Source organism: Xenopus laevis, chromosome 3L (assembly GCF_017654675.1).
Source record: "Xenopus laevis strain J_2021 chromosome 3L, Xenopus_laevis_v10.1, whole genome shotgun sequence".
In the NCBI taxonomy this organism is placed as follows: domain Eukaryota; kingdom Metazoa; phylum Chordata; class Amphibia; order Anura; family Pipidae; genus Xenopus; species Xenopus laevis.
In genome coordinates, this window is record NC_054375.1 from 73210555 (window position 1) to 73222589 (window position 12035).

General features: G+C 37.3%; 1 protein-coding gene across 3 annotated transcripts in view; it reads right to left on the reverse strand.

Moving 5' to 3' along the window:
• The window catches only part of dock4.L (dedicator of cytokinesis 4 L homeolog), a 165391-nt gene that overhangs the window by 101005 nt on the left and 52351 nt on the right, over positions 1 to 12035 (reverse strand). For all 3 annotated transcript variants that reach the window (XM_018252538.2, XM_018252537.2, XM_018252539.2), the window contains exons 3-6: positions 9711 to 9751; positions 8748 to 8803; positions 4993 to 5089; positions 2366 to 2514 (exon numbers count right to left, since the gene is read on the reverse strand). In XM_018252538.2, coding sequence (XP_018108027.1) covers positions 2366 to 2514; positions 4993 to 5089; positions 8748 to 8803; positions 9711 to 9751 — 343 coding nt within the window. The remainder of the gene's footprint in view (positions 1 to 2365; positions 2515 to 4992; positions 5090 to 8747; positions 8804 to 9710; positions 9752 to 12035) is intronic.

Below are 12035 nucleotides of genomic sequence, written 5' to 3' on the forward strand. Positions count from 1 at the left end.
AACTACAGGGCAGGCACGAGCAGTGTCAGACTAGACAACCGGGATACCAGGAAAACATGCTGCTGGCCTTCATGCTGCTAAACATTTGGCTTATTTCATGCCCATTCCCAATTTCTATGCCAACAAAAAGGCTAAATAGATGGAATAATATATTATAGTATGTAAAGAAAAGAGACTAGGAGAATAAAGTTTGAGGGAGGAGAGCAAGAATAATAATACTGAGAGTGGGTCCCTGGTCTACGATTTTTGGGTGGGCCCCTGGTGTCCTCCCTTGGTGTCCCAGTCTGACAATGGGCATGAGTGGGGAGCCGAAAGGGGGGGGGGTTTGTGACCGAGGCAGGTGCCTGTAGGCAGGTGGGGATCCATGTGGTTGAAACGCTGGTGGGCTTCCGACCCTCCTGTCCGACACTATTTATAAAGCCTTAATACTACAAATGCACACTAATAAGATATTTTCAATCAAGAAGGGTAAAGTACAATAGTATAATTAGATGCCATTTATTCCTAATTTCAAGAGACAGTCCATTTACGTGATGCAGTGACAACTGTTCCTCACATTTTTTATGCCATATATAAAAGCATATATAATTATGCTCAGATCATGTTAGTGTGCATAACTGTAAATAAATAAGTAAATGAGATATATTCAGTAATTATATTATTTAATAATATTTTCCAGCCTAAATCATCCTATTTATTGCCAATTAAGAACTTGAATAGCAGCAGTCAAATAAACCTTTTTATGCTTGAACGAGTTATAGCTCCAGCATTCATGGCTCTCCCGCTAACTGTGTGTGAATAGGATTTGGTCTGTCATTAACCAGTTGTAGACTACATTTAATGTCGTTTGCCAAAGATGTAATGGTATTAGCAATTCAGACCAGCAAAGGCTCTTTGAATGAAGTTATTTTTATGCTAAATGCAGAGCTGCTTTTTTTAATATGCAGCAGTTTTCTGTAATATCTCAAATGAATAATTTTAGCAACAGTCTTTAGAAAACCAGCACTGACACAAGCTGATAGTAACCCCAATTGCTTCAGTTAAGTCTCTGTCTTCAAATCCTTTATAAGCCAGGCTGTCAGTGGAGTTATAGTTCCACAACCTCTCGGCTTGTGTGGATACTGAGGGAGTGAATTTCAGTAAATACATTGATTCCTTGGTTCATTTCAGCTTATTCCTTTGGTGCTCATAAGAGACTGTCACTTTCCTCTGCCTCTGTGGCAAAGATTGCACAGAAATTTCTCTCATTCAAACAAAACTGTAACCATTCTCACAATCCTCCACATATGCCGCTCCTGTATTTTTCTTGGCCTGCCAGACCTAGGTTTTATAGCAACTGTGCCTGTGACCTTTAATTTCCTGATTACATTCCTGCCAGGTTAAACCTCTGAGATAGATTTTTGTAGACTTCCCCTTAACCATGTTACTGAACAATTTTTGTTTTCAGATTTTTTGAGAGTTGCTTTGAGGCCCCATGCTGTCACTCTTCAGAGGAGAGTCAAACAGAAGCACAACTTGCAATTGGCCACCTTTAATAATGTACTTTACCCTTTCTCATGATTGGACACACCTGCCTATAAAGTTCAAGGTTTAACGAGCTAATCCAACCAATTTGGTGTTGTCAGTAATCAGTATTGAGCAGTTACATGTATTCAAATTAGCAAAATTACAAGGGTACAAAAATGTTTGCGCACCCTGTTTTTTTTTTCACCTTTGATTTAATTTCATACAACTGAATTCTGCTTCACTAAAAATCTTTGTTTAGAAAACATCCCAGTACTCAGATGTTCCTGTGAAATGAAAGACACACCACTGTTATCTTTTTTGTTGAAAGTGGAGTAAATTATTATGCAGGCTGAGAGGGGTTCCCAAACTTTTTCATATGACTGTAAGTCTAATGTTTCAGAGCAAGATGTTTATGGGATATGGTGGGTTGCAACTGGCGTATTTTATTAAGGAATAGGCTGAATAAGGCATACATAGAGGGGTCCAACATTTTTATCTCCATTCAGGACCCAAGAAGCAAATTGCATAGGGGCAAAGGTGCACATTTTTCCACTAGCATTTTGTTGCCAGACAAAAAATGCACACTTTCCACAGCATGACAGGAAAATCACACTGAAGCCAGTTATCATACACATGGTGAAGAAGAGGGCTGTGTGTGACTGTGGAGGGGGATTTAAAGGAAGAGGTAAAAACTGAACCAGCTTCTGCAAGATACAAAACATTGTTTTTGGCTTGTTTATTATTTTATTTGCCTTAGTTAATGTCAAGTTTATTTTTCTTGGTCTTGTCTCTATTTTTACCATAAAGATTGTATGGCTATAAAAGCTAAAAATGATATCTATTAATATCCATTACTCACTCATTTCCCCAGTCCAGACGAGCTGTTATGTGTCGTTTCACGTCCTTCATTCGATCATGAGTCAAATGTCCCAAAAGTACTTGTCTGCGCAGATCTAATATCTCATTCATAATGTGTCCCAGACGATGAAATAGATCACCTTCATTTTTCTACCATAAAGAAGCATATAATAACAGACTAAATAAAATGATGTATCAGTGAGTAACACCTAGATTGTAAGATCTTACAGACAAGTTTCTCTGACATCATGTCTTGGTTAAGCATTGTCTCATCATTTCTAATTGTTTTGTTTGTGACATACTGCATGCTATAAAGAGAAATACCGAACACTAAATGGTGCTCCAAATATAAAAATACAATGACCTGATAACACTGTATATACAGTGGGAGCTCCTCCGGATAACAAAATAGAATAAATATGCAAAGAACCATATTAGAACAAAGGGAATCCTGTATTGAGGGCTCTCACAGGCATTCTAGTATCAGAAAAGCTCACTTTATTGTTACATCATTAAAAACAAACATTTAAAAAAGACATACAAAAATTGCCAATGGTAAATAAATCCCCAGTCAATTACAATTACTTATGAACTCAGGTACCGATGGAATCATGAATGTTATAGAAAAACATGGAGGAGCACACCCTGAACTTGTGTAGCAACTTGCCCGGGTGCTGGTAAAGAAGGTAAATAAAGTGACATACAGTAGTACCGCACTCAAGATTTATTGAAAAAAAATCCGACATTTCGAACACAACTTGCAATTTATACCACACCTTAATATTTACACAACACCGTGAAACTACCACCAGGTCCAGGGTGGTGGCAGCTATAGCTTTCCCCAGCATCAACAGGCACAGTTCTTAAAATAAGGATGGATGCATTGGCAACCATATAAAAGGGCAGGAGTGTGCTTGGATACAAGTACCTTATTTAATTGTGTCAATATATACTCTCCATTTTAGAGCATCCTCACCAATGTGCGATCATAAATTACTCTTTGGACTTCTTTACATATAAGAATTTGTGGGTTGCATTTTAAGTAGAGTCTGAGGATCGAAAACAAAGGTAAAAGACCGCTACTGCTCACCGCATATACTCGTCCAGGTGCTCTGTCAAGCAGTATCCACACAGTGAATTCACAGCAGCAACCCCAATAAACCTTTTCCAGAAGTGCCGTCTGCCTGTCTTGAGTCTATTGCATTTTAAGTAACCTTATTTCTGTCATTCTCTACATTTAAAGTTGTTTGGAAGACATTTTTATTTTAAATTTAGCTTACTATGTTCCAATATTCAAAAATTAATCAGTCACACTCAGAACACAGTAAAGAGTGGATGGATGCTAAAGTGGACCAGTGCAGTTACCAAAATCAATCAATCACCAATTTGTTTCCCCTGATTACAACGAAATAGCAAATCCCACTGCAAACATCCTTTATTTCACGTCTCAGACCTTAAAGCGATAATGACACGTTCCTATAAAAAGCATAAGAACGTGTCAATATCAAGTAAATGCTGCAGCCGGAATATTTCCCCTCAAAGCGTCACTCAAGGAAAGAGGATGATCAGTTAGATGTTTCAGCGGGTCTGCTGCATGCGGGGCTGGGGGCGTTGCAGGGAACTATTCAATGTGCAGCACTTACTTCATACTGACAGTGCCTATGATTTTTATAGAAACGTGTCAGTATCGCTTTAATTTCAAGCACCTTTTTGTAGCTCAACAATAGCCCCACTTAGTGAATACAGATGCAATAGTAATTTGCAAAGTTTTGTTAGGGATGCCTGGAGGTCTACAGCCACAGGATCCCACGCATGCACACAGCATGAGCACATGAGACAAGGAGCACAGATGATTCACACAGCTCACAAAATATCCCATTTGCTCAGGGCCGGATTTACATAGCTGATGCCCCTAGGCCCACTGCCGTTCATCACCCCTGTCCCCTTCCCTTTATTCGTGCAAATCTTCATGGAGATTGTATCTCCTGCGCATCCCCAGTGTTTTTGAACCAATGTGGGTATGGTTGGGCAGCATGCCGCCCCCCTAAAATCCTGCCGCCCTAGGCCCGGGCCTAGGTGGCCTTTCCACAAATCCGGGCCTGCATTTGCTCAGTCCCTACTGCTCTGTATGTAAGCAAGCTTCAATTGTGGCTGTGTGGCATGTAGCTCTTGAATTGGTGGCTTTGCCACAAATCCAGCCCTGAGAATATGTGCCCTACACTTTATTGCCTTCAGTGCCATTCATTTTGCAATCTTAGTGGTGCATTCATTTTCAACTATAAGGCAATGTATGTGTTAAATGATTTTAGTCTGCCCTGTGGGTCTGGGACTCTGTATCAATTTCATTTCACCCTATATGATTTCCCCGCAGGGATATTTACTGGTTTAATACTATTACCAAACCAGTAAAATCATTCCTTAGGGCAAAAGTAAAGATTGCAGAAGTGTCAGTTCACTGCCTCTACAAGGATTTAGGTCCATTATCCATTTATCCCTGCTAATACATAAGGCACAAGTAATATATATAATTCGTGCAGCATGCAAAGTGCAGTTCTAGGCAGTTACTATAATCAATGGCCCACCAGTACACTTCTTGAGAAAACTGATTTGTAATTTAATGAAACCTACCACATAAAGCTGCTTCCACATTGTGCCCCAGTCTCTCAGCGTTGAGGTCATCTCTGTAATAACTGCATCTTCAGTAGGAACGACCATTTCAAATTGCCTGTAAAAATAATATAATAGTGTTTTTACTGTGAATACATGGCCTTCTGTAGAAAGCCAACAGACCTCTACAGCAGCAAATGAAAACAATTTAAATCAGACCATTTATAAAATGCATGTAATAGCTATGGAAACCATTATTTTAGGGTTCTTACACACCAGCATGCCCAGTGTAACATTTACAAACATTTTTTTAATATAAATGTTACATTGATCAAAATAAATGTTTTATACATTGCAGTGCATTTATTTACACACTTCATTATTCAAAAGTAGTTAGCCAGTTCTCTTAAGCAGAGCTTAAACGTCCCTTAGAGACTGATCATTTTCACTCAGACAAACCAAACACTGAAAAATAATTGCCTATTGTTTTCCACCCTGCAGATTACGTGCATATTACATTTTTGACTGGATCAGCAGGTCACCTAGGTACATAGTGTGAACATCAAGCTGGTAAACATTTCTTTGCAATTTTATTACAAAAGCTGTCTATGCAGCACTAATGGCTGGTTATCGGTACTGAAAATCAGTCTTTCTAAAGAAAAAAATCAAAAATTTAAACCTGTAACTATAGAAATATCATCATCAGTTAATTAAGAACTTAGTGATATCAACTGTTATAATTGGAGCTTAGTGATGTCTTTTTTGTCACATGACTCACTGAAACTTGTGTATTATAATAAATAAAGTGCCCCCTGTTGCAAAATCTGAGGATATTAGAAATCACCGAGGTTCCATGACCTTGTGCTTTTATACTCAATACTAATCGGTTCATTTATATACTATATATATATATATATAGATATAAATTTATATATATATATATATATATATATATATACACACATATATATATATATATATATATACATATATACATATATACACACACACACATTTGGGGTTATAGACACTAGGGGGCAAATATACTAAGCGTCAAAAATTCACCAGCGACGGCTTCGCAGGCAGCGTAACACTTCACCAGGCGACAAATTCGCTCAGACAACGCTAATTGACTAATGTGCAAAGTTGCGTCCAGGGCGCCGAAAGCTGGCGAAGTTGCGCTAGCGTTAGTTCGGCAAGTAGAGCAAAATTGCACTAGCGTTGGCTAATTTGCAAATGGCGGAAAGTTACAGTTGAATGGACGTATATGTTGCAGCAAATACATTACATTACACAAGCTACATTACATTACGCTCTTTTGCAGCCTATCACCCTGAAAAAAGGAAAAGACGCCAGCATTTTTTGGGACTTCGCCTGGTCTGAGGTGGCGAAGGCAAGTCTGGCGCAAGAGGTAATGTTCAGTAAAATACGCATCTTAGTGAATTTGCGCAGTTACGTCCCTTCGCCAGAGCGCAACTTTGCCTGGCGATTGAGTACGAATGAGCGTCAGTCTCTTTCGATAGCGAAGTTACGCCTGTGCCCATTAGTAAATCCTCAAAGTACCAAAATGATGTCACGCTGGCGAATTTTCCCCAGCATTAGTCACTTCGCTCTTTATTAAATTTGCCCCTGGAACTTAATTACAATGGTGCACTTAGTAGGACATGGGAGGCCTGCCCTGTACCTTTTTGCACTGAGCTCCAGATAATAAAACACTGAGCTCCAGATAATAAAATACAGCAGTGCTCATTTAGAAAGCACTTGGAACCTACAATCTGTTTACTGTAGGGTGCAAGTGCTTCCTAAATGAGCACTAAGGTGTGCTCTTGCATTTGTGCACCACACCCCTTGGTCATAAATCCCTGATTACTAGATTTGAACAGGTACACTATCCCAAAGCAATCATTGTTTAAAAAACATTTATCCTATTGGGTGATGTGGGCTACTGCGCCTGGGCAAACTTAGTGTCTTTATTACATATGGGGCAAGGTCTATTAAATGAATATGTAGGAGAAAAAGTGAAAAATTTCAGCATTAGGCAATTTGCGAATGAAATTAAATATTCATATTAAATGGTCAGAAATACCACATGCATTGCCTGTATAGTACTGGCGATGTGGCTTATTTCAAAAACACTGTCCAATCAGCTGGGCATGTATGGACCCTTGAGGTTGAAATATTGCACAATACTTTTCAAATCCATGAAAGAACATTCTGAAAGTTAAAACTGATGATGTCCCTTCTCAGAAAGTGGACAGGATCTTTAGGAGATGTGGAAGTGAAACTAGACGCTCCTCTGTTTCACTTCTACTGAGATCAGCTGGTTCAGGCCATAGGATCAGATAACAGTAAAATCAGCCTCAGAAAGGAAACCTTATTTCCAGAATAAGTAATGAATTGCTAACATTTTTTTAAACTGTAAGAAATGAAGTATGCACTACGTACTTAAGACTCCACATTGAACAAATAATTCACATTTTTAAATTTGATTTCCTTTTTCTCTGTAATAATAAAACAGTACCTTGTACTTGATCCCAACTAAGACATAACTAATCTTTACTAGATGAAAAACAATCCTACTGGCTTTATTAAATGTTTTAGTAGACTTAAGGTATGGTGATTCAAATTGCAGAATCATCCAGTATCTGGGAAAACCCCAGGTCCTGAGCATTCTGGCTAACAGGTCCCACACCTGTAGTTTGCATGTTTGCATATTTTCTTTAGTGTGTGTATAGAAAAGGTCAAAGAGATTCAGTGCACTGTCTGAGAATCTACTGTATGTCTACCAATGATCCCAATGTACTGGCAAATTCCATACACTTTAATAAAATGTGACCAGTTGCCTTTTAAAGTCAGGTTACTCTAAAGTGATTAGGTTCCCTTACAACACATTATTAACCATTATTGTAACAGTGTAACAGTAACTCACATCTGACAGGTGCAATCATATCAATGCTACTACCCCTTTTCCTGCACAATTAAACCTCCATCCAACACAAGCTAATGGCTGAACTTACAGACCGACTACATTACTCTCTATCACTGCTGCATTTAAATAAATATCTCAAGTTTAAAATTTAAAGATTATGTCACCTCAGAGTTCCATTTTACAAGAGGTGGTAATGTTGTAAAATATGAGGATTACATGGGAGTTCCATAGTTCCATAACCTGCATAAAAGCACTCTACCTTCAGCAGTTTCACGGAGCTCCTCATGGACTTATAATATTCCCATATTTTACAGTAGGGGTACTTTATTCACTATATAAAACATGTTAATAAACATACTGTATATTATAATAAATATATTAAAACATGTTCACATGCAAATAAAAAAAAAAGGACTGGTGAAGAGATGAAGGCAAACAGAGTGAAAGAAAAAAAGAATGTGCAGGAGGATGCTAGACAGTTGATGCATAATGGAATGAATATATGTCCACAGGTAGTAAATACCAGTCTCCAGCTAAACTTGTTGGGCCTGAAAGAAAAAGCCCACATTAATGGTTTCTTTTAGACTTTCAGTGAGCTGTACAGCACAAAAGCTGTATGGCACATTAATAGAACTGCAAGCACAGGACTATTAGTGGGCGAACATGACTCATAATGATTCTGTAACACAAACACCTCTGACAAAAAGGAAACTTTTACATTGAAACCCTAAGAAAAAACATTTTAGAATGTATAATTATTCCAGTAACTATCAAGGAACTATTTAATGTTTAATTTATTAAAAAGACTGCAACACAATCTTAATAGTTTTAAAAAAATGGTACTTACCCTTTGTTTTTTATAGATGCATTCTTGAGGTGAACATAACCTGATGGAAAAATTCCCTATAATAAAAAAAAAAGTCAATATCACATTCTTACAGTTATGCAGAGAAGTAAGTAGATGATGCAATGAATTGAGAGTCTTTCTTTCGTGAGCTTCAGAAATTCATTAATTCAGCACAAATAGTATATAAAAAATTAGGTGTACTGAGCAATACTTTGCATTATACCATAACACAGCTGTTGTTGTGCCCCTTAGGTTGTCCTATTATGCCCCTTAGGTTGTCCTATTATGTGTCAAATTAAGATGAGCTTGGTATATAAATATATTTCTTTTCAACATCCTGTTTTTTAGCATTTTTATTAGGATTTCAAGCAATTTTAATAAGGAAACATTAAAGGAACAGTAACACCATTATATGTAAGTTTTTTTAAAATAATGAAAATATAATGGACTGTTCAGCTCTGGTACAACTGGTGTGTTTGCTTCAGAAACTATACAACATTTTATATAAACAAGCTGCTGTGTAGCCACGGGACAGCCATTAAAGGATGAAAAAGGCTAAAAGGCACAGGTAACAGCAGATAACAAATAAGCTCTGTAGCATCCTTTTTTTAAGTATCAATGGCTAAACAAAATTCAGGGTTCTAGAGTTTGTAATTACAATCTCCTACATACACCATTCTGTTTCATAAAAAAACAGTTGTAAAGTATCTAGAATATTTAAGAGCAGTTGGTCCATGATTTAAAATAAAATTCATATAGCAAATGGTCATCCTTTAAATTGCCTTCACAGACTAGCTAAACTATTTTGAATTCCAACTGGACGTGTAGATTATGTGTGTGCAATGTTTTTTTAATCTGCTACACACTTTCTATGGGGGGGAAGTGTGCAGTCAGTTAAACTGAAGGGTGAGAGTTTAATTGTCCTTAAAAAAATCTGAAATATATTAAATACAGACTCAGTACCTTGATATTTGGGTTCTTTACAGCAAATCCTCTGTACCAGCCTGTGGGAAAAAAATAAAAATGCTTAAACTATGCAAGTTCTTTCTGTAATCATTAGAGAATTTCTTTGCACAGGTGCACCCAATTGTAATAAAAAGCATCATAGAGCAAAAGAGAAAGCTACAAGGTACACATTTACATAACAGATGAGACTTAAAGTGGACCTGTCACCCAGACACAAAAATCTGTATAATAAAAGTCCTTTTCAAATTAAACATGAAATCCAATTTCTATTTTTTATTAAAGCATTCATAGCTGTTGAAAGCTCATTTAAAAATCTCCGCTGTCAATCAAGTATTGTCTGCCCCTCCTCTATGACAATGGCATAGAGGCGGGGCAGACAATTACTTTCACTTTCCATTTAACACTTACTAGCTGTCATAGCTCTCCCCACATTCCCACATTCTCTTAACCATTTAATTGTGTATCCAGGGCATGGAAATGGACATCAGGTCCCCCATTCTGGTGCACAAACAAGATTCTGAGATGACACAAGGCTTGTCTTAATAACAGTGTCCACAAAATGGCTCCTGCCTGCTTGCTATAATTTTGAAATCCCAGACTGAAGGAAAAAAGATTCAGATAATTTATATAGTGTAATTAAAGTTCATTTTGCTTGACTAATGTGATAAAATAGAATTTTGAATAATTTCTTTGGGTGACGGGTCCCCTATAGGTAGCTTTGTGCCATCAGTGCTTTTGTCTGCATCTTGCACAGGATTTTTGCATTTTTAAAATTGTTATTTTTTTTAAATAGGTGCAAAGTGCAGAGAACACCTATGCCCCCTGGTAATTTGTGCACCTTATGGCTCACGCACCAGGTATTAGTGAATGACCCCATAGCTGTTTTATAGTTCTTAGGCAAATATCACAGGTAGGGATGCACCAAATCCACTATTCTGGATTCGCCTGAACCCCCGAATCCTTCGCAAAAGATTTGGCCGAATACCAAACCGAATCCTAATTTGCATATGCAAATTATGGGTGGGAAAACATTTTTACTTCTTTGTTTTGTGACAAATAGTCATGCAATTTCCCTCCCCTGAGTCGGTTCAGCCGGGCAGCAGGATTCAGCCAAATACGAATCCTGCTGAAAAAGGCAGAATCCTGGCCGATTCCCGAACTGAATCCTGGATTTGGTGCATCCCTAGTCACAGGTTCAAACCTTCATTTCCACAATTTACCCATTCAAGTCTCCATGTGACATTGAGCTTACATATAAAGCCATTCATTGCTGCAAAAGCTATACAATAAAAACATTATACCCTAATGAAAATCTTCATAGTCATTATACCCTAATATAATATAGGCTATTTGTTGACAGGAAATGGCTTATTTTAAGTACTAGATACGTGAGTATGAGTATCACTACTTCAACCCAGGTGTCTTGCATCTATGAGATTTTTTTTATGAAGGATCTGCAGTCGCAATTTTATTTTTACTATTTTGCTGGAAATTTTAATTAAACGACTGCTACCCAGTATAGACATTCATGTAACTTTTGCCTGCTTTATTATTACTTTCTAGACTGGCCAAAGGTTATGGCCAGTCTAGACACAAATCTAATAGGAAAGTTTTTCATTTAAAGGGGTTTTCAGTTTTTAGTATGATGTAGTATGATGTAGAGAGTGATATTCTGAGACATTCTGCAATTTCTTTTCATTTTTTATTATTTTTATTTTTTGGGTTACTTTTTATTCATCTCTTCAATATTAAAATTTCAGCTGGTTGTTAGGGTCCAAATTACCCTATTCATTTTAATAATAGACTGGTATATGAATAGGAGAGGACCTGAATAGAAAGATGACTATTAAAATTTAGCAGTGACATTAAATTAGTAGGCTTATTTTTTAGATGGGGTCAGTGACCCCCATTTGAAAGCTCAAAATAGTCAAAAGAAGTATAAGTTAAACAATAATGAAATAATGAAGACCAATTGAAAAGTTGTTTAGACTTGGCCATTCTATAACATACTAAAGGATAACCAAGGAATCACCCCTTTAAAGAGCAGTTACACCAAAAAAATAAAGGGTTTGTATACATTTTACTACAATATACTATAACCCTGCACTTACACCCCTGCTAGTGGAGCATCTGGGTCTTCTGCTACTTGAGGCAGCATACATGATGTTGCTCACCCCAATCACCAAGTGGTGCTCTCTACACTAACTATGACTACACTATAAGGGGGTTATTTATTAAAGTCCGAATTTATCTCAATATTTTCTGAAAACAATTCCGACCAAATCTGCACAGGTTTTTGGGCTTATTTATTAATACACTTTC